This window comes from Sitodiplosis mosellana, unplaced genomic scaffold, assembly GCF_009176505.1.
Source record: "Sitodiplosis mosellana isolate CC-2019 unplaced genomic scaffold, AAFC_SMos_1.0 Smas_scaffold_76, whole genome shotgun sequence".
NCBI classification, from domain to species: domain Eukaryota; kingdom Metazoa; phylum Arthropoda; class Insecta; order Diptera; family Cecidomyiidae; genus Sitodiplosis; species Sitodiplosis mosellana.
In genome coordinates, this window is record NW_022595318.1 from 38,812 (window position 1) to 64,198 (window position 25,387).

At 35.9% G+C, this 25,387-nt stretch overlaps 2 protein-coding genes and 1 long non-coding RNA gene across 10 annotated transcripts in view; 1 reads left to right on the forward strand and 2 right to left on the reverse strand.

The window, feature by feature from the left end:
• Positions 1 to 540: 540 nt before the first annotated feature.
• On the reverse strand, positions 541 to 19,101 carry LOC129570752 (dual specificity protein phosphatase 13). 7 transcript variants are annotated; one of them, XM_055450460.1, is made up of 7 exons: positions 18,962 to 19,101; positions 17,809 to 18,144; positions 4,874 to 5,067; positions 4,474 to 4,700; positions 4,364 to 4,386; positions 4,088 to 4,254; positions 541 to 950 (listed from the first exon to the last, which is right to left on the reverse strand). In XM_055450460.1, exons 2-7 carry the CDS (start codon positions 17,824 to 17,826, stop codon positions 818 to 820), a joined length of 762 nt encoding a protein of 253 aa, XP_055306435.1. In that variant the 5' UTR covers positions 17,827 to 18,144; positions 18,962 to 19,101; the 3' UTR covers positions 541 to 817. The 7 variants fall into 7 exon arrangements, with proteins under 7 accessions (XP_055306435.1, XP_055306437.1, XP_055306438.1 ...); XM_055450462.1 differs by having other exon boundaries at positions 4,874 to 5,046; positions 18,962 to 19,099; XM_055450463.1 differs by having other exon boundaries at positions 4,874 to 5,046; positions 17,809 to 17,841; positions 18,962 to 19,060.
• On the reverse strand, positions 10,734 to 17,435 carry LOC129570753 (uncharacterized). Its single transcript, XR_008688160.1, has 2 exons — positions 17,313 to 17,435; positions 10,734 to 17,222 (listed from the first exon to the last, which is right to left on the reverse strand). It is a non-coding gene; the product is annotated as an uncharacterized LOC129570753 (long non-coding RNA).
• Positions 19,102 to 21,854: 2,753 nt separating the features above from the next.
• LOC129570748 (polypeptide N-acetylgalactosaminyltransferase 3) overlaps positions 21,855 to 25,387 on the forward strand; it is a 4,647-nt gene continuing 1,114 nt past the window's right edge. The window contains exons 1-9 of one of the 2 annotated variants that reach the window (XM_055450453.1): positions 22,205 to 22,239; positions 22,303 to 22,406; positions 22,508 to 22,551; positions 22,618 to 22,798; positions 22,916 to 23,082; positions 23,156 to 23,471; positions 23,550 to 23,832; positions 23,898 to 24,401; positions 24,553 to 25,355. In XM_055450453.1, the coding sequence (XP_055306428.1) occupies positions 22,707 to 22,798; positions 22,916 to 23,082; positions 23,156 to 23,471; positions 23,550 to 23,832; positions 23,898 to 24,401; positions 24,553 to 24,918 (1,728 nt within the window). In that variant the 5' untranslated portion in view covers positions 22,205 to 22,239; positions 22,303 to 22,406; positions 22,508 to 22,551; positions 22,618 to 22,706 and the 3' untranslated portion in view covers positions 24,919 to 25,355. Of the gene's footprint in view, positions 22,240 to 22,302; positions 22,407 to 22,507; positions 22,552 to 22,617; positions 22,799 to 22,915; positions 23,083 to 23,155; positions 23,472 to 23,549; positions 23,833 to 23,897; positions 24,402 to 24,552; positions 25,384 to 25,387 lie in introns of those variants that run through there. The other variant, XM_055450452.1, reaches the window with a different exon arrangement.

The window sequence follows — 25,387 nt, forward strand, 5'->3', positions numbered from 1 at the left end:
TACAAATATGAAAAATAGCTTGTGCGTGATCGTGAGCTTTAGAGGAACATTTTTTCAGAGTTTTGTCTTACCTGTGTTGTACTTTACATTTTTGTGAAGAACCTATCACCGATTTTATGCTCTCCCAAAAGTCTGGAGGTATTCTAGAGTTATCAATTTTTCCATTTGAACAGATCCAGGGTCGAATGAATCGAAAATGGACAAAAAGATTTAATCAATCCATACTGTATTTGGCGTCAAAAACCGATAAATTGCTAACTTTAGGTCAACCCAAGCTTTTTGGGAGAGAGTAAAATTGGTGATAAGTCCTTTACAAAAACGTGATGTGCAACTTAGAGGAGACAAAATTCACAGGACACAAAAGTTTCTCTAAAACTAAGCTAACGAGCCCGCACAAGTCATCTATGACATTTATATAGCCGATCAATCGACCTACTTTATTTTGTACTACACAAAATGTGTATCGTTCGCCAAAATGTGCCAATCCGTGGATCTCACAACAGATTTATTTAAAACGAAAAATCAAAACACAAAATGATATATTTGCTTAACGTGGCTATAATTCTTAATATTTACGATTAACGCTTTTTTAGAGACTAGATTGAATACATGAAACTAAATTCACAACAAAAAATGAAAGAAATATGAGAAAAAAGTGTTTGCTTCATTTTGTTTGCTTTAGAAATTGCACATTTTAAAGAAAAGTAAAACACATGAATCATTTTCGGTTCAAAATGAAGAATTTTGAAACGTTTTTCTTTCTGGAATTGTTCCGTGATAGAAAAAATAAAACACAGTACAATAATGTCTGGTGTGTCTATCGATTGAAAAACAAGTCCTTCATTAATGCAGTATAGCATTTGGATTTTATGCGGCCAACCCGGTCCAATTTTGGTTTCCTGCCATAATCCATCGGTGCCAATTCGGTGGTGCGTGGAATTTCGGGCGCTCTGCAGAAAATGAAAAAATAATAATATTCGAAGGTTTAACGACAAAAAGCAAATTCCACACTTAAAATTAGTTCTTCAAGGGGAGGACAAAAATATATGGAAGAACACCAAAATCTCTACAATTCAAAAAATACAACAACATTAAAACTATTCTCAAAAATAGACATGAATATACACAATGTTGTACTTTCCACATATATATATCTATGCGTGTAATACTACTTTAAATGTACATTTTGTTTTCATTTGCATACGAATTTTAATATATTCTGATTGCTAGACAACTGGTGGCCATTTAACAGAAAATTTGGACGGTTTTCAAATACGGATTGCATTTCGAAATATCCGACTTTTCTATTTTCATATTTCATTCTACTATTTTCTTTTTTTCTTTTTCATGACTCATAAATCAGAGTGTTTTACGATGCTCTTATTTAAAATATGTTGCAATAAACGTTTTTTTCTGAAATACTCTTCTGTCTACACCCGTGTGCAAATAAAGTGACTAACTCAGTTGTATGTAGCTGCAAATAACTTAAACTGGCTTCAAAAATGTTGTAAAGAAACAATCACTTTTAGTTATTCTTTCAGCCAGTCGTCTAATTTCGGACTTTTTGGCTCCTAAATGACTATAACTGAAGTTGGCTACAGTAAAATATTTGTTCGAGATAATCACTTTTAGTCAGTAATAGCCAGCTCAGTCACAAAATTTTCACACGGACATGCAAGACATTTATATGCAATCGACACTGAAAACCAATAAAAAGCTTTCGATACATGCGTCATCGCATTTTTAAATAAACAGATTAATTTTGTCTGTACAAATTCGATTGGAAATCGAAATCAACGATTTCGAGCCATGCATCAATCAGCCAGTTCGAATAATTCTATGTAAACAAAATCCAAAAATAGACTTGCACGTATTCTACCAGATAAATTAAACGCTAATGCAATCGTGCCTTAATTTCAACGAGCAGAAATTCCAATTAATACCAACAGAAAATACATATTGAACAAACGACCCCATATAATACAAAGCGCTGAGTGGAAAATAAAACCATTGAATTAAGCATATTTACACAAATTAAAGATGCGTGGATCTGATAATAATAAAGCGAATAAACCGAATGATAAAGGTAATTATTTATAGATATCATTGTTTCTATGGATTTCTTTTGTATTTATCCAAGAAAGGGAATTTCTAAATAAAAATATCACGTAATTAAAATCAGAAGAAATTTTTATCAAAGAAATGCTAGACTGAATCTGTTCAGAAAGTTAAAAGAAAATATGCACAACATCTAGCGAATAAGTTCTGTACAAGGAATATCATTCCGATAAAAAATAGTAGAAAAAAAAGAGAGGCAAAAAATATCTATTAAAATTCGCTTTACCCCCACCATTCGAAATGTAATTTACGCGTGATATCAACAGTTTGGTCGATTGTGTTGCAACGTCATGAATTTTATCATCATTCTATCAGTTCAAATGTAGTGAAATTTGTTTGTTTTGTTCTAGTGTTTCTCTTTATTTCACCGTTTAGAAAAGAACTTTGTACTTCGTCATATGTCAGACAAATAGTAGAAAAAATGGTTTCGTGTTGAAACAAACAAAGCACACAGTTTGTGATGCTTTCAGCTTCGTTTCATTTTCTTTTTGTGTATATATTTTTGGTTGTGTTTGGATTGAAAAAGATTTTTTTGTGTGTGTTTTTAAATTCGATTACATTGGTGTATATGATCGTCCGTAATGCAAAACATTATTAATGTGACCGTGGCTTAAGGCACGGTAGTAAAGCCTATAGGGAAAAGAAGAGAAATGGAAAATAACAAACATAAACAAATCGAATATATGTATACTATCGGCACAGTAAAAATTATCGAATAAAATTTCAAATTCGTGAAGTAAACTGAAGAGAAAACGGAAAAATCAAAACTGAACGCACTTGAATTGACTGACGATTGATTCAAAAATGTTCCGATTGAAGCGGAACGGGAAAGGAATAATCATTTGATTTTTGTCAATAATATTTGGTGAGAGTTGAACTGAAGAAAAAAACCAATCCGATGTTGAAGATTTCACGAAGAAAAATATATAAATTAAATTTTTTTGCGTTTTTTTAAGTTGGTTAGGGCTTTTATTTCATAAAAAAGAATAATTTAAAAAATAACAATTTGACCTTTGATTTTTGGCTTTTCGTAGTTAATATGAAAGAGGAGGCTCTCCTGTTTAGTTTGTGCAAAAATACTGGTGCACACTTAACTAAATTATGCTAAAAACAAATCGATAGTTGTTTTTTTTTGGTTTGGTGCTGCATAGCAGAAGCAAGTTAATTCATATATATTTTGCGCCCGATTATTTTTTTCGTTTCATCAACTTTGACAAATGAAGTCAGAAAACATACATATAGCCACACCGTTGCTGCAAGAGCATTACCACTAGCGATACCTTGTGGCACCGATAGTAAAATCCTGTGTGTTACAATGTATGTTTCTACACATTACAATCGGTGCCACCATGATCGCCTGTGGTGTATTGCTGTTGCAGCAACGGTGTGCATATAGCTGAAGTGTGTTTGAACTAAAACTTTAAATAAACGCAAACATTCATCGGTTTTGCCAATATTTACAACGAAAACAAAACACAAGCCCGACGATTTACTTTTCTGGCTTACAAAAACAACATACGTAATAAAAATTTAAATGTCATGTGCGTGAATTAGTGGTTATGGTAGTAAACAATAGAAAATTAAATCGAAGATATAACAAATAAGGAATCAACGGGTTACTTTTCCGCCAGCACTCTTAATATGCATCGTAACGTAAAGTGCATTTTGAAATTGTGTTGCTGTTTTCTTTGCAGTTGTTCTGCTAGAATTGTCTCAGTATTGTTTGTTTTGACTGACTAAGTGAACGAAAAATAAAATTGAAATATTTCAGCAATTGGTTTTTCTTGAAAAAAAAAGAATAAGTCCAAAAGAAAGTGTAAATTGAAACCGTTTTAATAAAAGAACGTTACAAATAAATCAAAGAAGAATGACATAAATAACAAAAGTCTGGAGAGATAAAAAGATTTGAAGAAAAAATGTGGGAACGTAAAAAAAAAACAATTAATAAAAGTGTTTATTAGAGTATTGCCTCTCTCTTCGCAGCTCGTTGTCTAGGTCAGCTAACTGTTGGAGAAAACCAGCGTTGGGGAAAATGTCGCGTCTCAAACGAATTGTGCGAATGGCATCGGCAGCGGTCATCTTGCGATGAATCATTAAATAAACAATGGCGCACGTTGACGATCTAGATATTCCCATCTAAAGTAATAATCGTACGCGAAAACAGAACGAGAAACAAAAACACACAGTCAAATCAATAATATGTCATGGATAAACTAATTATTATTTCGCTTGGATATATATCAACCTGGCAGTGAACTAGAACTTTTCCTGAAATGGAGAAAAACAAAAAGGGAAAAAAGGTCATATTAATTTCCACTTCAATGCAATGATTGTTATGCATGCGTCAAAACTGACCTCCACTGGAGATGGCATTATCAATGAATTTGGCTGCAATATAGAAATATCTTGAAATGTCTGTACTTGGGTGGTCGGTTAAAGGAAAGCCCATGTATCGGATTTGTGGAACGTCACGGTAGTATGCATGCCCTGTATCGACTTGTCCAAATCGTGATCCTTCGGCGGTATTCAGTACGTGTGTAACGCCAATTTGTCTTAAAAACGCCTTATTTTTAGCTGAAGCTCTGTATAACACGAATATATGAATTGTGAAAACGAATTTCGTTCGCTACTTCTTCAAGTGTAGCAATATCGTAAAACGTAATTGCACACTGTGCAATTTGCACAACTCTTTCAATCACACCAAACTAGTTATATATACATATATACATATGATGAGTATAATGTTCCAACTTACGCATCACCAACATATAAATTTGGGTAAACCTCATCACAGTCTGTGTTGTGTACGATGCAATCGGTCCGTTTGAATGTTGGCAGCGGTCTGCACGGTGTCATTGTATACTGTAAAATTCGTTGTAAGTGTCGACCGCTAATCTTATCATTTTGTTGCTCTAACCGGTTGGCATACTGTGAAAAGGAAGAAAGTTTCTATTAAACGCAATTAATGTGATTCATTCCGAGCGTTTTTGCAACACAAAACACATAAATGATACGGGGGTCCATTTCACCACCAAAAAGTAATTTCCCAACACAAATTCATTGCTGCAGTACAGAAAACCGAAACTAATTCGCAAACAAGTAATTGGTTTCCGTGGAATCGTTAAAATTAAATTGTTGTGGTCACATTCTTCCATTCACAATGGAAAATCAAAACAAAATGCATGTAGTAACTTGTGGAAACAGCTGTAAACCCGCTGAATTTATATGATAACAACAAAAATCGCCACAATCTTTAGATGCTTCTTTTTACCACCTTGGCCCATTAACCTATTTAAGTTGCAGTGCACTTCATCCAAATAAAACTGTGAGCTGCATGTGTGCAGCCGCTACAAACATCAGTTTCACTTGAAAAATCTATTCAAAGCATACTGACACAATAACCCACAACACGTATAATTTTGCATCCACATTTTTTTTGTCTATGGTGAGAACAGGAGCGCGTCGAACGTTCTCTCGCTAAAATTACGTACTGACTGCACCGAAATGAAAATCGAGAGAGCGAGAAAGAACCATAGCGGCTTGTGCTCGGGCTTGTGTGCCACTATTCAAATATTATTATTAGAATTCCTTTTGGAACAACGAAAATGAGTTTGTAAAACCGTCTGCCAAAAGACATAGCACGAACAAATTCTCTCTCTCTCTCACTCGCTCGCGAAAACCGTTTCAATTTGATCAAAACCACATGCAAAACATTAATAACATGTCAAGTTTGCATGTTGTTAATAATTTTTTCTGTTTTCGAACATCATAATGAACCGATTGAAAATTGACTTTGAAAACGGTTTATGTGGCGGGAAAGTGAAAGCGATTTTTCCTTGTAAATAAATAAAGAAATCGCATGTCATAGACAAACATTTGTCATTTAATCAACGTGACAAATGGAAAATGGGAAGCAGACGAGGAACAGAAAAAAAACTTATACCGAGTGAAGTAATGAAAATGATGTCGAAAAACATTAGCGCCGATTCGCATGCCACGAGCCATTTCCGTAACATAACAATTGCTGTTGCACAAATACGAATGACGATTACGCAGAATTTAATTAAAATAAATCGATAATTCGACTTAATTTATTATTTGCAGCCGAATAAACGGGGTATTTGCGGCGCTTCGTCGTTTCGTTTCTGCTGTGAGGTGGAGAGAGCATGTCGCCTCTCTTTTATTACTTTACGTGACTCGTGTACCGCGATTACCATGCTGTTTGCTATTTTCTGTATGCGAAAGTATTTGAATGAGTTTGCAAAAATGTGCTGATTTCATGATTGTAGCAATTCCATTTCGTTGCCTCAAGTTGCTGTGAATAATCTCTTTCTCCATAATCCACGGCAATTTGCCTACAGTGCGATCAAAGTTGAATCGCCACAGCAACAGAACGGCACACACATATGGATGTTGTGTTCTTAATGGTGACACTCGTGTAACATCGCACCAAAGCAACATAAGCCTGTCGATGTATAAATAATGATAATATGACAGTTAACAAGGCTTTTGATTTGGAAATTTATTCAAATTCTCGATGGAAATTCCACTCCCATTGGGGTATGTGTTCTCCGTATCAAAAGCCAATTGTAGAATGTCGTTCTTTATTAACATTTCATTTCTTGATCTCTTTATTTTCGGCTCACAAAACTGAAGGAAGTACTCTCTACCTGTCTCTCTACACGATGTCTTGTCAAGGCATCGGAAGCAAAAGTCCGGTCGACTACAATCGCTGTGATGTGAGGCTTCCGTTCAATCATTTGGTGTTACTATGTAACGAATAGCCGTATACATTACAGCTGCCGTTGACTTTGCTCGACTTACAGTATTAAATTCTTGATGTAGATTTGATGATTAGATTACGATTAACAGTGCTTTCCACCGTGCAACATGTGCAATCCAATTTTCGAGACGGAGAGAGAGCGAAAAACAGAAAACTCTTTAAACGGTCGAACCGAACGATGAAAATTAATCTATTAAATTGAACGTGTGTCTAGTAGTGGCAAGAATATTTCCATCGGTTGATTGTGTGCTTCTTTTTTGTTCTGTACTTTGCAAAGGTCGTGCCAAGAATAACGAAACTGTGTATTAAAGGCATTCTGTTTCTGCTGTAAGTGATAGTGACGTTTATCCTTCCAAATGAAAAAATCAATAGAATGCTGTACCGCACACAAGGCCTTTCGTCGTCGGAAAAAGTTCTGTATAGTCAAAGTATGTGCAAAATAAATTCAATGACAAAACGAAGAAGAAGAACGAAGTGAAAGAAACGAAAACAAATTTGGCGATTACAGAATAAAAGAGATGATGTTGCCCTTGAACGATAAACTCGGATAGATAGTAATTGAACTACTGCAATGAATCAGAAAAGTAGAAAAATTGGTTCTATTGTTTCTTATTGCCTAGCACTAAAACCACACATATCTCTACGTACAGTGTATACATAAATGTAGCAGATAGCCATGCATCACCCTGCGGGCACATATTTTCATATTCATCTTGTCTCACACATTTGCGGCATGGCGCGTGCAAAACTAATGCGCCAAAACGTTCACAGCATTCAAGATCCGGAATATTTAGTTGTAATACCGACTAACTATGACGCGTGCCATTCGCTCTACCATATCTCTCGATTGAAAGATTCGCCGCACACATTGCATGATCCAAGCGTGGAATATCAATCGCAAACACAATACCGAAGCGGTTACATGTGTGTGAGCTGCTTTCCCACATTGAGAACATGCTTAAAATATATGTATTCTGTTGAGCCAAGTGCCACTTTGTTCGCCGCTTCAACACACATATCGAAAACGAAAATACTTGTGTTTTTGGTGGCAATGCCAAATAATTTTGACATTTATGGCTGTGCAATCTATAGACGCCATCAAGTGTTGAGATGGAATTGAATTTTGAGTGCCAAAAAGGAAAAAAACAAACAACAACAACAACAACACCAAGGATGCATTTCCGATGGCAGTTCAGGCGGCAATATGTTGATTACAGGACACGAAATACGCAATATTGCTCCTCTCACCCGATTTTCGGTGCGGCGCGATTCAACCCTGAATTTAAATGAGTTCATCAACGAAAACGTCAGCAATAGCTGTCAACGATTTAATTCAAGCCTCTACTTTTATCTAGATGCGATTCGAGTTTGTCATGCAGCGTTGATAGATATGCTATTATAGAACGTGAATTTTAATTAATGAAATGATGAATATTTTTAGCTCGGAACTTGAATCTTGCTGACAGAAGTGGATATCTACACACTCTGTGCAAAGGTTTGAGTGCCTATGAAAGCACTCATGGTGTCAGCAATAAAGACACGTTGAACTCATCGCAAAGCAATGCTTTTGCATTGGCTCTAATTTCAATTTTTAATCGGTTCAAACTCCGATTGAATCTATAAATGGGCTATGTAAAAGCTTAAATAGATCAGATTAGTTGTATTTTTTAACCTACTATATAATCTGATGAACGAGATATGTATATATAGTTTGCGGTCACATGAAACAAGTTGACTGCATATTAGTACCGTTTTTTTTTTGTTTGCATTGCATTGTTAATTGATTGGCATACACAATAGACTGTTTCAAAAAAAAAGTTGGCCGCAAAAAAAGGTACCGTCCAGTTTCGAAAAATATACCTCAAACCAGTCTAATACACAACACAGTGCAATTAATTTTCATTTTCACATTGAAATTGAAATGGGGTACAACAAACGAATGAAAAATTAAATACCGCAAAAATAATTGCCTTTTATGATACGACGGTCAACCAATGATGGTATTCGAGTGTTCAAATTGCCAATTGAAATATGACCCATTTCAAATGGGCCACTTGTGCTATAATTTACATGTAATAATAATCAAATGAAACACACACAGCAAATTCACACGAAGGGCCAACAGTCCAGTATTAATGAAAATTTCCAAATGAACGACTAGCGTTTGGTTGTGATATTTTCCATAATATTCGCGTTCTATACGCTGATGTTTTGTTGCCAAAAACGAATTGAGGAATGCAAAAGTTCACTTTGTTCAGAAGAAAATCAGTGAAAATACGTCATGAATTCATTACGAACGGTGATTTCAGCGCTTGCTACTTGGCACCAATTCGAATCAGACTTCTTGAGTGTTATTTTGAAATGTATGGGAAAAAGTGGGCTCTGAAAAATGTAAATAAAATCGCGTGAAAATGAAATGCTACGATTGCTAAAAATAATGTCTACGTAAATTCTGATTCATATGCGACTGATTCGATGTTTGCGGAATTCTGACGAACAATGTACGTGAAAGTGTGGCTCTCTCTCACTCTCTCTCTCTCTCTCTCACTCTCTCTCTCTCTCTCTCTCTCTCTCTCTCTCTGAGCCACACACAGTTCAGTGGCAAATACATTACGTGCAAACCCAGGAAATCTGCACGTAAAAGGCAAAGAAATACAAATTGACGAACATGAACTGAACAACTACATAATACATTGTGTGACGACCGGGCCAGTCATACTTTTTAACGCAATCCACAATAAATCCTCGTCGCACCGCAATGAACTTGACTTTTTTATCGTCTTCAAATTTATTCCTATATCGAAACGGACATTTCTGCTCATATTTTCCTTTCTGTTGTAAAAAAGCATTTTCACCGCAAAGGTATTCGAATGACGTGACACACGGAACAGTGGGCGAACAAGAAAAGAAATACATAAATTTGATTATATTATCGACACGTGAACTCACAATATAACCACATCTATATTTTCATGATGAAAATCTGTTGCTTACTCAACCAATGCCAGTGCGCTCACAAGAACCACCTGTGAATAATGAATTTTTCGCTAATTTTTTAATTAGACTGAGCGCACAACACGAGCCAAACATCATTTTGGCAACGTGTAAAACAATCGACGAAAAGCATTTATTGTGTTGCTATTTTCTAGTGAAGAGCAGAAGCTTTGGTCTTGATAAATGACCGAGTCAAAGCGAAAAAATGCAGACGACGAAATTATGCGAGAAACAGTTGAAATTGAGAACAAACACGTTTGATATAAATTCTAACAGGTACCTGTAGCAAACAATATGCATCAAATTGACCGACAAAAATGACAAAAATTGAAAGTAAAATAGAAACGGTTGAAAGCGGCCTGAATAATCGGTCGATGCAATCGTATAAATGAGTGCAAATAGAAGAACATTCAGGAATGTATGGTTCACTTTGTGCAAACGGATTTCACGCTTTGGCGATATAAATAAGCGAGGCATTTCATCGTCACTGAATCTAAGCCATATGTAACCGTGATTTTCATAGAAAAAGTGAAGCTCGACGGTAGACACACACACACACGTCCACACAAATCGGATAAAGTCAAGTGTAGCGTCCGTCCGTTTCGGTAAACTTCATTTCACACTGCGATGCGACAGCGACAACGCCGATTCCAATGCGATGATCACATTGAAACAACATACTTTCTACGCTCGTTGCTAATTTATTTACAATTTATTTCTGATTCCCGGCGGATTTATTTATATAAAATGTCATTCGGTCTCACAGATACATATTATTGCGCTCACTACTCTCGAGCCATAGCTAACGATCTCGAGCCAATGTCAGGTTAAATTTAGATTTTCTGTTTTTTTTCAATGCGAAACGGATGATGTGTTCTGTTGCTGGTACAATGTTCCGATTGAATATGTCGATGAGGTATATGACAATGCCCACCCGAAAAATCTCAGTTTTATCATTTTGTAATGTGGATAATGAACTGTTTCAGCGCTTATATACGAAAATTCCATATATTCAATGAAGTCAAAACGATTTGTGTTGTTGATTTCCTTCGTTCAATGAACTAGCAACGTGCACGTATTGAAACCGAACATTTTTATGTCAAAATTACTTAACTGCATTGCTGAACATTTTCTACGTACAAATTGTTTCTTACAGTCACGGTTTCATTGTGAAAACAAACAATATGCTCTAATTTGAGTTGAAAGCGTTAATTGGTCGCGATTCCTATCTCATTTTCATTGTTGACTCATTTGGTTAATCTAAATATTGAATGTTTGATTGTATCGTCGTCGCCTAACTCTCATGTTTTTATCGAATTTTGTCTAAATTAAGTAAATTCAATTTTGTGTATATTGTCATTTTTTGTTGCATTTCATTCGTTTACCATGAGTACAATCGTGAACGTGTTGATACAAATGCGATTGGGTTGGGTTAACCCATAACCCGTGCGCTCACTACATCTTACAGGTTTCAGATGTTTTGAATCGACAAACATGTTCAAGGTCACAATAATTATCTATTCGTAGGAAATAGCGTCTGTGTTCAAATCGTTTGTTCGTTCGAAATCGAAAATTAAAACGCAATACTGTTCAAGCGATACACACGCGAAGCTCATTTAATAACAAACACAATATACAATAAACTACATTTTCTATTGAATGAACAACGTTAAAAAACGAAATGAAAACAGAGGAGACTATTTTTGTGTCTCGAAACTGTAATCGATACCGAAAACGTATTCGAAGACATGAAAATTACGAATGACAAATTTCGTTTGTTTGTTGTTGTTTTTTTTTTTTTGGATTCCAATTGAGAATTTATCTGTGGAACAAAATCATCCAAAATCCCATAATTAAAATGCCATAAAAATCCATTGTTTCTCCGGGAGACATGTCGTTTCTTATAATTTAGTTTTCGTGTGTGTGAGTCGCCCGGGCGACATTTTAATCATCAAATTCGTTGTGTTTATGGTTTTGCTTTGAACTTGGTAATCATTATGCAGAAAATTAGGTCTAAGTCACTTAAATGACAGCTAAATGACAATAGAGAACGCGGTCGATATCTCTAACGTTCGGATTCAATAACGTCAATAAATTATTTACGCCTACGGACCTTAAATTGCTTGAATGATTATCGCTTGTATCGCATTTCATTTCACGTTTCCATTCATAATTGCCAATCATAGCTCGGGCGCGCGTCGTGCTTGTGTCTGTTCGGCTGCGATCAACATCGAGTAAAAATATCGCGATATTATCTCGTGTGCACAATAACAACATATAACATACACATAAAGTGATTTTGTGCACATTTCCCACGCTTCAATCGGCGCTGCTTCCAGATCAAGCGTACCGAACACGTTTTAATAATTGAAATTTTAATCGAGAACATGATCGTCGTTTCAACACGTGGAAGAACAATGAAATAATTCAACATTTTTAAATCGCTTAATTTTCAACCACTGGATTGAGCTCAATGAGCCAGATTCAATTTCTCGGTAAGAATGATAATGTTCTTTTCTTCGAATGCAATTCGTTACACGTTGCACAATGCACTTGCTAATTGAATGCATATCAATTTGAAATGCAACGCCAAAAGGAACGCTAAATATTCAAGAATATTTACACAAGAATTGAATGAATTTCCACTGATGTTTGCAAATTCGTTACAACGAATGATGCAATTGTAAAGTGAGTGATTAGCTGCGCAGTGCGCATACCATTGTGGGAGATGTTTTTTTTAATCAAATTTGACAACTTTCGCATCGTATGATTGATATCACGAGATTCAATTGCATTTTGTAACGATAATTTGTTTATAAGTAAAGAAAGAAGAAATTTTTTGCCCATTTTTTCGGTATTAACATCAGTCAAAACTGACAGATTTGCATCTATTACAAACAATGGCAAAAATAAGAGGAATAAAAATAATTGAAAACAAGTGTTAATTATCTGGCAGTAATCCTCGTAAACAAAACGGACGCTAAGCTTGTTCCCGAGTGCTATGCATTGAATTTGTATGCAAAATCGTGGCTTTTGTTCAAATAGCTGTACATATGGTGACTGTGACTAATAAGTGATCCGATGGGTGTATGCATGACAAATCACTGGCACATGTGCACTATGTCGTCCTCTCGTTGGCGGTAATTTAAATTCAATCTTCATTGATATATATATGTGTGTGTGTTTGTCGATTTTTTTAACTACGGTCTGATGACACATCTTTGTATTGTATTCGGTTTGGTCTATTTATTGTTTCCCGTTTATATGCTTCACAATTTGCAATTCACCGTGTAATACACGGCGTGTATTGCCATTGTTCTCGAATGATATACGTATGTATACTTAATGCATCCATTATAGTCGGTTTGCTTGCAATATTGTCGCTTTCAGACCGATCGTTTTAGTTGCTGCTGCTTTTTTATTATCATTATTTCATTTGAATGAGCCACGAACATGTCAGACTTTAAGCAAATTTATTTCATATATGAATTGCGACAGAAAATCGAAAATTTATCCATTTGTCATATAGAGTATTCTGTTGCATGGTGTCAATCAGTTGGTCTCTCATAAATTCTTTTCGTTAAATTGAAATGAATTGATTACCGAAAATTTTTGGGACAATTTCGTTTTATGGTTTATTTCCAACGAAAATGGTTGCGTGATATTTTCACATTGCAATGTTATTTTCGACGATAGTTTGCATTAATAGTTTGGCGCTAGTCTGGCTGAACGGATGTATGTTTCAATGGAGGCAATCGGATGGCACTATGAATAGGAACAATACTGGAATGCATGACTCGCGATTGTTTAGCAAAGTTTATTGTGTGCAAATCCAACGAGTAATAGATTTGCTTTATCATTTTATCGAAGACAGTTCGTTGTACCCGAGTTGAAACTGGCAACTTGATCAAATTCACCGAACGATTCATTTTTCACTGCCAGAATTAATGAATAAGCGAAACTTTACTCAAACTATGGCTTTAGTTACTGTATATATACTCACTGTATATACGCTCACAAGAGAGAAAGAGAGGGAGGTGAAGATATAAGGGAAAAAGTCGTTGGGATTTTCTATTTAGAGCGTCGAATGAATTAATGACTTTGTATATTTTGTAAGTTTCATCGTACAAGCGGTGCTAGCACAGTGCCAAAAGTTTGCCAATGTAAATATTGATTCAGTTCAAAAGGAAATCGCATATTGCAATATCTCGATTGCATGGTCTTGAAACACGCTTTAACGCATGCTTGGCTATGGCATTAAGAATAGATGAAACCGAGTCAAAGTTTATATTAAATTCCGACAACACTATCCACCTAATACCTCAATGATTTACCTATCATTTATTATTCATCACGCGAAACCATTTAGTCCAATCCATTGTACACAGCTAGATACGTGGAGTATATGACTCAATGCAATTTGTACTTTGAACCTTCAACGTTGAAACGTTAGACCGTGATTGCGTATATATTCCGAAGTGAAATGATGGTACACTTGCGATCCCAAGTACATTCATAGGTAGTTGCGCTAGTAGATAATATGTACATATATGAGATCAATGCATAGGGTCTATGCCATAAACCATGGAGTGAAAATACTGCGAACCAATTTCATTTATTCAATTTCGAGATCGCAGCGTGTACGCTGTGTCACTGCTTGTTTCTATCGCGGTGAAAATGAAATTAAAAAGCTCATAAAACTTATTCATCGCGAATGTGTGTGCGCTGCGTATCGCGTAACAGTACCGAAGGCACAGTTCAATGGAAATTCAAGGTAATTTTAACTTCATTTTTTCCCTCGACGTATTTACGAAAAGACACGCACAGTTAATAGCTACATGTACATCAATGTCAAAGGTTCTCGGAAAAAAAAACTCCACTTCCTTTCAATCATTTCGAGCTAACGGCTGGCACACTGTTACTCAAGTGCAGATACCGGAAATAATTCCAAATTTAATTTGTTCCATAAATCAAATTGGACTTTTCACAAAAAAAAACATGTGCTCATTCGATAGATCCCACGCCGATGATCCAAACCACTTCACTTTGATTCAATGTATCGGTGCATCCGATTGATTCGAAACTAATGAACAGGCTAATGCTTTTAAGGCCATGATCAAATAAACTAAAATCTATTTTAAGCTAGTAAATTTTTCATTGGACGGAACGGTACAGTATACACTTTACAACGAAGTGAACGTTGAAAGAGCATGCAAATGTCAGAGAGTTATTTTTTGCATGGTGGTGCAAAACTAAGTGCATAAACACAATTCTCGGAAAATAAACAGAGTGCTTTGATTTGTTCATTTTCCGTTCGCAAAATTGATAGTTTCCATTTGAGATGTAAACACATATTTACACAAGCAACATTTTATTCAAATATTCATTATGACAATAGAAACGTGCCGTTTTTGTGCATACGATTAATTGATTTGTAAAATGCATCGAAACTATGTGCAGGTCACATGACCCGCAACAAAAATAAATTGTTGATTCAGAATTGAAAATCTAATCATAGTGTAAAGGTTCGAAGCTATTATTTGCCAACTTCAATGGAATCGTAAATGTCGAGAAAAATATTTCTTCATGAGTAAATGTGACGCTGCCGTGTGTCCTATCCTCCCATAGGGAAAAGTGAAAACCATTTCCTTTTTTCTATAGAGAAAATAAAATTGTTCATTTTGAAGAGCTCTCGACGTGCATCCTACAAAAACCTACATTTCACACGTTTGGGTTAATGCAGCGCACATTCAAGATGTTCCACTTTTTGTGAAAAGGAATTTTATTTTGTTTGTTCTATTTTTTTTCGGTCGCTTTTTCGTTTGTGTCAGGTTTGAACATTTGAAAAAGATGTCTTCTAACACGTGGCGAGTGAATATAGCACTGCATTTGATGCTGTGGATGTTGACAAGAGTCTCTGTTTCCAACTGAAATGGTCTAAAGCACTCATTTTAAACGAGACAGTAAAAAATATTTTCCATCTTATTTTGGTATGTGGGCAGCAATTTCATCAAATTAAAAGCTATTTGTTGACGGGAATAAATACGCAAAATAAAATGTTCATCGTGCCCAAAGAGCTTTTGCATAAAATAACGCAAAATTTATGAAAATATATAAATAGCTTTGGTTAATGTAATCAAAAGTCAATGGAAACTACATTATATTGCGTCCATTTGGGATTGTGATGTGGGCTGCTGAAGAGGAGGTAACAAAACCTTTTCTATTTGCATCAACTGTGTGTGTTTTTCTCCATTAAATACGAGAATTCCATAGATTTACTGATCATGTTTTTAATATTACTCTTTCTGGATAAGAAAAAAAGCATTACATTGTTTGAAGATTATGGACAGGCTTTGCGGCAGTATCTATTTAAGCAGAAATAAATAGCGCCACATGAACATACGTGTGATCGACTATTTTATGGAGAATTTTATCCCGGCATATGGTGAATTTCGAGCCATTGCACAAAGCTTCAGCAGTTCGAACCAATGCAAAAAGACGTGTGTAGGCAAACGGAAATCAGTGCATTTGGCAAGGGTGTGTGAGGCGCTCCGATGTGTGCCACTTTATTCAGCCTTTCAATATGCATGTTCACGTTTGTAAACGAGATTGCCACAAAGTCGATATAACGCGTATATACCGTACTACACGCTACACCATTATAATATCGAATAGATGCTTTTCATGTTCAGGTCGTTTGGAATATGATTTTTTATCTTCAAATATATAAAAAGGGAATATGAATAGTGCAAAATATTCATACATATATACATTTATAGCAGAAAAACAAACTAATCGCTTATCAAACATTCCATTCGACAACACATAATTCTCTGCATATTCTCTCGTTCCACGATGAAATAATCTGCTTTGGTATGAACGAATTAAAAGCAGGTGCCAGTCAGTCTATAATACATGAACATATCCCTTCTTTTTATTACAAAAGTTCAATCGCTTTTGGAACACTGATGGCGCGTTCCGATTAATTCATCGTGAATTCATTTCGTGTAAGTCGCATTTCGTATGCAACACCGTTGATACACTACGTTCTTCCTTTCGTCAAATTCACTTCTAAATTCAACAACAAAAAAAGCATAAAAGGAAAGAGAAAACGTCAGATGTGCGTCGTTGTTTAGAAAGTCACGAACCGAAACGAAGACATAACAATCCAGAACAATGAGTGAAAAAGTCAATTTTCTTTTCCACCTTGTAGCGCTCTCAGTTGCGATTGAAAAGTTGGGTAAATTTTAATTTCACTACAAATAACTTTGTTTGACATTCAACTGGAATTCGGATACGATACTGTCTCCATTTGCTTTAAGGTTTGCTGTCGGTGAGTGTGAAGCAATAAATTTTCGTGGAAATTTCTAAAAACACTTTTCAAGAAACAGAAAAAACCTGGCGCAAAAGTCCGTACCGGCAAATACAATAGATAAAGAGTGATAGGCAAATTAGTTTGCTTTTCCGTAATCTCATTTCGAGCATTTCGTTGTCACTTTTCCCGCACGTTTCATTCATGTATGATTTAAGCCTGAGTTAGCTGCGTGTTTGTTATCTTGTGAGAGGGGACGACATCGCCTTTTTCTGCTATCAAAAGCATTAAAACTTCACGTGTCGTCATATGTTTCCGTTACTTGAGTTTCGATTCGCTTTAGTTTCCCTGGAGCCACTAAAACGCCATTGTGTACTACAATACGATTAGTTTTGGATGCAACATTAATTTGAGTGATTTGGTTGGATTTTGATCTCATGTTGGCGTGCGAGCTTAAGTTTAACGTTTTATCGGTGATTGGTTCACGTATAGAGATAGGACGATTTATAAATGAATGTAGCAAATTTGCTATTTTCCAACTAAAAAAAATCTTCATGTAAATGTGACAAGGAATGACAAAAGGAAATATTCATCAACTTACCGTATATCTCCAGGACATCTTGTTAAATTTTCACTATAAATTTTAATTTACAAAAAAAAGCGAAGTGTTTGTATTTCGTTTTAAATATCACTGACAATTTTAATCACTCTTTAATCACTAATTCTATGCCATTTATTGAATCGTAAGTCTGCTACGATATAGTTTGTACGCCAGCAGATCGAATGCGAATCAACGACGGAAATTGAACTGACTGAGAGAATTAAGAATGAAAAAAAAAACAACGTAGCTCGACTAATTTACACTCAGGATTTATTTACGACTGCTTCACCGTATCTATGATGCTTGACGATGAACGTAATTCAACGGTGTAAAATTCTAAATAAACAAACAAGGGAGAAAAAAGACAAATTCCAATGTAGATGAGTCATTTAGAAAACTTCTGTGAGATTCAGGCACAACGACTATGGCCACTCAAATAACAACTTCTCAATGCTAAATCATAAGGTGACGCTCGTGCGGTCGTGCGGTATGGCTTACACTTTCGTATAACTATTAGGCTAGACTGTCCTCAAATCTATTTGAGCTTTTCTAAACACACTCACACACCGAATGTGATCTATTTAATTCAATCCCGAAATTGAATAAAAGTCCACGAAACCATAATTGTAAATTGATAAACCCGAATTCACCGAATTATGTGACGTCTCTTTTCTGGCACAACAAAACAAAACTTTATGAATGAAACGGAATAATTGATAAGTTTATATCGCTGGCCGGTCGTTTCATCTGACACTAACGCATCCGATTATCCACATATTATATACACACGTTCTATAATATCTCATCGACTGAAACCCAAACAATAATTTTATTATACTCAACCCAGTGATATCATGGAAAATACTTATTTTGTGGCAAGTGTAGGACCATCGAAAGAAAACTCATTTCTAAATGCTGCCTACCATACATTTACTACTTTTACATGATACAGGAAAAAAATTTATTTAGTTAGTTATATTTAAACCTGGCAAATTAAAAAAAAACAACACTTTATCGAAACAACGCAATAGAAAAGAATTTATAAGAGATGCTATATATTTCACCGAGGACTTTTTTCTTTTCGTTTTATTGAGTAGCAAATGTGTGATGTGTATAAAAATTTCAAAAACAAACTAGTAACAGTGCATCTTACCACAACGGCGCGCAAACAACGACTGAATCACAACAGTTGTGTACTGGCTGAGTTCGGCATCAACATACAGTGTGTCGATGTTGATATACGTGCTGTATACGTGCATGAGCTTGATTCTAGCGTTTTTGTATCTTGCTCACATCCATTTGCGAATTCTAAGCGACAAACGTAAATATAGTATTAACGCTGTGTGTCGCACGCGCGAGCACTCTCACTCTCTCTTTCTTCCTCCTCGGTGCTGGCTCCGTATTCGGTACATATATGATGCCGCATTCATTCATTCCATCAAAAACCTAGACCTACGCAAACACAAAAATACGTTTCGTAGCGCACGTCTTCATTGTGTCATGCTCGCGCCAAAGTGAACGACAACGATTTTCTCAACGCCGTGCGCGCGTTTGTCATGACTAACCGCATTCATTTATTATTATCTTTATTAATGCGTATTCGCCTTTTTTTGTGCGATGGTAGATTTAGTGAATTTCGCACAAACCAACCTTTCTCAAATTTAAACGTTTGCCACATGAAAATCTCGACTTCACTCTATCTGTTTGTTTGAAATTTTGTCGGAATGAAACAGAAAAAAAATAACTTCACAACCTTATTGCTTCGTTTTTTTTCGCGCTCTCGTTTGACTCGCATTTTTGTGTAAATGTCTGATTTGCCATCGGCCAATGGTGTTTTATTTCCACTCTCTTCCGCTGTAAGATATTCCGATGCTGCTGCTACCGCTGTCTGTCTGTAATTCATTAATGATTCAACGAAAAGAGGAGTAAAGTCACAGAAATCATATATAATGCAAAGCACTAAACCATGTCCTTTTGATACATGCTAATGTGGGTGTACAAAATGAATTTCTTGCCGTTAGCTAGATCCGATTTTCCGTGTGTGTATCATAATTTCACTCACGAGATAGAACTTGTTACCGACTCTCTTGTCTTGCTGGAAATGATTGTCAAATATCTGTGTGTTTTCTCTTATGTTTCTCTTCATCGCACAGATGTATTTTCGACAGAGCTTATGATATTTTCACAGTTATGCTTCAAGTACATTGTATCAATCTCATCAATTTTTCATGCTCGTTATCGCACTTTTTGCTCTGCTGTTGTTGAAAAAGTAAAACACAAGAAATCAATAGTCATTTCGGTTTTATTTGTTCGCATGTTTTGCAGACAGATCCAATTTACCATTGTGTTTAAATCTGTGCGAACATCGATGATTGAGACACACACACACACACAACAGATATATGAATCAGTGACGTCAATCATGCGCAAAATTTATTCAAAATAGAAAAATAGCGAAAAAAAACCATGACTTCTAAAAACTGTTTCCACCATTTGTTCTGCAATTCGTCCATGCAAATGAATCGGCTTCAATAGCTCTCAAGTCATTTTCGACTCAATGTCATCGAACCAATTTGGCGATGCCGCGTTATACTCGATACAATTTCATGCATTTTCGACGGAAATTTCGGGAACAAACATTTGAGCTGTAAATGAGTTGGGTTTCATATATTATGCATCAATTATTAATTGACTCAACTACAGCAACACCTAAACCATCTGAAATTTAATTACAGCGAAACCATTTTTTTCAGAATTCAAAGAATTTCCGGGTCTGTTCACTCGAATCGATTATTGCCTAGAATATCCCACGATTTTTTTTCCATTCAAAACCGCAACCCAATTGATGATCAAACTGCGTTGCATTCAGCAAATTAACATTTTCATCCATACAATTAATAAAACATTATGTCTGATCAGATAAGTAGCTGAGAGAATATTGCATTAAAAAAATTCTTTCGAATTTATAATAATAAGTAGTCGAACGCCAACCTATTATTCATTTCGATGCAATAATTGATGTAGGGCTCCCCGCAGTAATGGGAGATTCGGTGCAAATACATTTATATCAATGGATTTATGTCAATAATATTTATTAGGTGGAACATTCATATTTGGTGGTGTGCAAGGCTGCACAGAAAAATAGCTGAGCTCGGGCGAACGGTTTCATGTGTGCATTACAAAGTATAATTCAAATATTGACACCGTGTGTAGGTCGCAACGAGGATATTTATTTGGCCAAATGCTCAATCGAAGCCGCAAAACTGACAATTTTAATTGAATCGATGTTTCTATTCCATCGAATTGCTAACATATTGCGCGTCAAATAATTCAATTAATAACTCTTAAACGAAAGTGCGCTTGAATTAGACGATTCCGAAAATAATATATAGTCGATCGATTGGGCTCGATTGGACGCCGCATAACATCCTTGAATTATTATTGCTGGACATTATTTTGTGTTTTGTTCAGTATGACAACAAAACCTAAATTGAATGTGTCTTTTAGAGCGAATCAAGCGCGCATTGGTGTAAAATATTACTTGGAATTCTATCTCAGACTGTTCGATTGAACGATGTGCTCGTTTCCAGGAATATCGACACAAACTGACGAAAATATAAGTCAAGGTTATCCTAGCCATTCAAAATGGTATGAGTTTTTCCGCATAATAGATTTCTCTTATGTATTTCTCACTTTCGTTCGCTCTCTCTTCATTTTCATTCATATTTCTGCAGATTTTCCATGAAACAACAAATCTGGCTCTCACTCGATTCAGTGGGAATTTCACTCAAGTACACATCACTTGTGAATTATCCAACCCTGGTTGCTATTCTCTCTTCGCGCTATTCTCTCTTCGCGAGTATTGAGCTCTGTTTACATTCTTTGTATAAATAGAGTCACCGCTGTGGTGAGAGAGCCGTCTACGTTGATACGGTTGTCTCTTTTCTGCTTGTACTAAGGTTGCGTGGAGGGGAATTTCAAACGTCAAATCTCTATTTCGTTCTCTTTCTCGTCTGCACCAATGTCGCTCTTCAGCACTTCGCTCAAATACCTGAGCTGTCAAAGTCAACAGTGTAAAGCGATTCTTCAATTAAATTGCATTACTTTCAATCGAATTAATTTTCAATAATTTAATTATTCTAATGACAGATCACAGCAGTGGATTAGACATGTTTTTTGAAACTAGATAAATTCATGGTGCTTTATTATTATTATTATATTTTGTTTCGTGTAGAAAATTCGAAACGACTTGATAAATTAAATTATAGAACCAGTTCTTTTGGTTGACACAAAATTAAATAGCAAAATGTGGCTTCGTTATGGCCGATTTCACACGAAATACTTGGTATTGGCTGTGATATTTGTAGCAAGTTTCTTTTTATTCTATGTAATAAGTCTTCAGTTGATAAATCGAATTTTCGAACACTCTAGGTGAGTTCATGGCAGAGCCTTCAATTGCAATTATGCTGAGATTTCTCTTTCATTCATTTTTAGGGCCGATTATTTAAATAAGCATAATAAAGAAAGACATCGAAATCCCAATGTGATCGTAGCACAATACATCGGCACTGGAAACCTTATTGGTCAAATTTCACCAGGTATTTCGAGTTTTATTAGCTCCTCCAATTCATTTTATTTGTGTTAACTTTAAATACGGTGGTGGCTAACCAAACTGTAAATTATTATGAACCATCTCTAGATTTAACATAAGTGAGTGGTGATGGGTTTCATCTTAATGTTGAAGTATGTATTTGCACCATATCTATTACCCAGTTCACAAGTAAATCTAATATTTTCGTTAAATTTTAGATTTCCTGGATAAAAACGACTTTGCACCCGTTGAGGGTGAAGGCGAAAATGGCAAACCGGTTGTCATTCCAGCGAGAGAGTTGCTCATAATGCAGCAGCAATTTTCAATAAACCGATTCAATCTGCTGGCCAGTGACAGGATTCCCTTGAATAGAACACTTCCCGATGTTCGGAAGAAAAAGTGAGTTGTAGTAATCATTAACCCGGCTGATTAGCATAATCAGTGGTGTTCGCAGTCGATGTGCCGGTGAATCTGGGAACGGTATTAATCATATCCACTTTTTCTCCTTTTGAACAGATGCATCACCATGAAGTATGACACAAATCTTCCAACCACGTCCATTATCATTGTATTTCATAATGAAGCTTGGTCTGTGCTTCTGCGAACCGTTTGGAGTGTCATCAACCGCTCACCAAAGCATTTGCTCAAAGAAATCCTTCTCGTCGATGATGCATCAACAAGAAGTATGTTCGGATATCTTCAAATGAAGAATTTAAAAAAAAAATCTCTAACATGTTTTTCTTATTCTGACTGTAGAGTTCCTAAAGAAGCAGCTTGATGATTACGTGGCTACATTACCTGTACAGACCAGAGTCTTACGACTACACAAACGAGAGGGAATAATTGCAGCAAGACTTCTTGGTGCGAACAATGCCAGTGGAGAAGTGTTAACTTTCTTAGACGCACATTGCGAAGCATCGATTGGATATTTGGAACCGCTCTTGGCCCGTGTCAAAGAGAATCGAAAGAATGTAATTTGCCCGGTGATTGATATTATTTCGGATGATAATTTTGGATATCTCAAAAGTTTTGAACTTCATTGGGGTGCTTTCAATTGGCAATTGCATTTTAGGTGCGAGATTTTCCTTTAAAACACACTGAAGTTGAATTTGCAATACAATGTAAATTTCCCATTTGTCTACTTCATTAGATGGTACCTCTTGAGTGCAAGTGAGCTGAAGAATAGGAACGCTGATGTGACCCATCCATTTCCGTCGCCTGCAATGGCGGGTGGTCTATTTTCCATTGATCGACAGTATTTTTTCGAAATCGGGTCTTATGATCGAAATATGAAAATATGGGGAGGAGAGAACCTCGAAATGTCGTTTCGAATTTGGCAATGTGGAGGCCGCATTGAGATTGCGCCATGTTCACACGTTGGCCATCTATTTCGAAAGAGCAGTCCGTACACATTTCCTGGTGGCGTCGGGGAAGTATGTCAAAAAATTCATAATTTCAATATATAATTCGATTCAATTCAATTTAAATTTCAATGTAGGTTTTGAACGAGAATCTGGCAAGAACAGCACTGGTTTGGCTTGACGATTGGAAAGAATTCTTCTTCAAATACTACAAAATACCTAAACAATTGATCGATTCATTGGATGTGAGTGAGCGACAATTGCTTCGACGAGAACTGCAGTGTAAATCGTTTGAATGGTATTTGGAAAATGTGTGGCCCGATAACTTCTTTCCAAGTTCGAAACGATTCTTTGGCAAAATATTGCTCATTCAAGAAAATTCAAAGTTGTTTAAAAGCTATTTGGATATTATCAAAGTAGTTGATCCCACAATGACGTCAAATTGGACATATGTGGCGAATTTTCTGAACTCGCACATTCCACAGTTTGAAAAGTTACTAGTTCATTTGCCGGTATTTTGTTTGAAGCAACCACAGAATCAAATTTCCCCAAAAGCATTGCCGTATGGAATGGCCTGGCTTGGCGAATGCAACAACAAAACGTACATGGATGGGATGTTTGTCATTCGAGAAGATGGACATGTAAGTTTGCAAGTTTAAAAAGTAATCAAACGCTATTGATAATAATACCATGTCATCACGTTGAAAATGCGTGACGAAAAAAAAACATTACATGAATGAAGAGTTTTACTATTATACACACTATTTTTTTTTCTCGATTCAATATAAATAGATAATGGCTAACGAAGGCATTTGTTTGGATGCATTGAACACATTCGCTGCCAATAAAAATGCATCGTTGGCACGTATCGTGAATTGTGCTGACACACAACGACAGCTTTGGTCGTATGATTTCAAAACGCAACACATTATTCAGCGTGGCTCGAACAATTGTTTAACGGCAGTCCCGAATATCGAAAATGCATTGGCAGCTTCATCACCAATGTCTCAAATGGCAGTGCATTGGAATATCGCTGCACAACGAACGAACGGACCGTCGCTCGTGAAAACTGAAGAAAGTAAATTTAATGTGAGCACCACACCATGTACGGAATCGAAGCTACAAAAATGGATGTTGTTTCCATTCAAATGGAAATAAAGTGAGAATGAGCCGTTTTTAATTGACAACGTGTGTGCAACGAGGCTTCGTTTTACAATCTGTACAATGTGCTAAGTAAGCAATGCCAACCGATGGAAAGCCAGTAAAATTGTTCCGTTTTGTTTGATACAGTTCGGGTGCATTCAAATTAGGTTGAACCATTCAACTTGAATGAAAAGACTTCAATTAAAAAAAAAAAAAACTAAAAATACTCACGCGTTTATCATCCTTCAGTGAAATTAACAATGTGATATTCTATGAATTAGAAAAAATAAAACTCATTCCTTGAATCCATGGGAGATATGCGTACTTGCAACAACGAAAAAAACTAGGGGAATATCACGCCATTTTTATTCGCAAAACTTATTTCTATCTCATTTATTTCATTAAAATCCGAAGAAATCTAAGCTATTTCAAATATTTCGCAAAATCTGTATTATTCACTCATATTCACCATGTGCTGACGTCA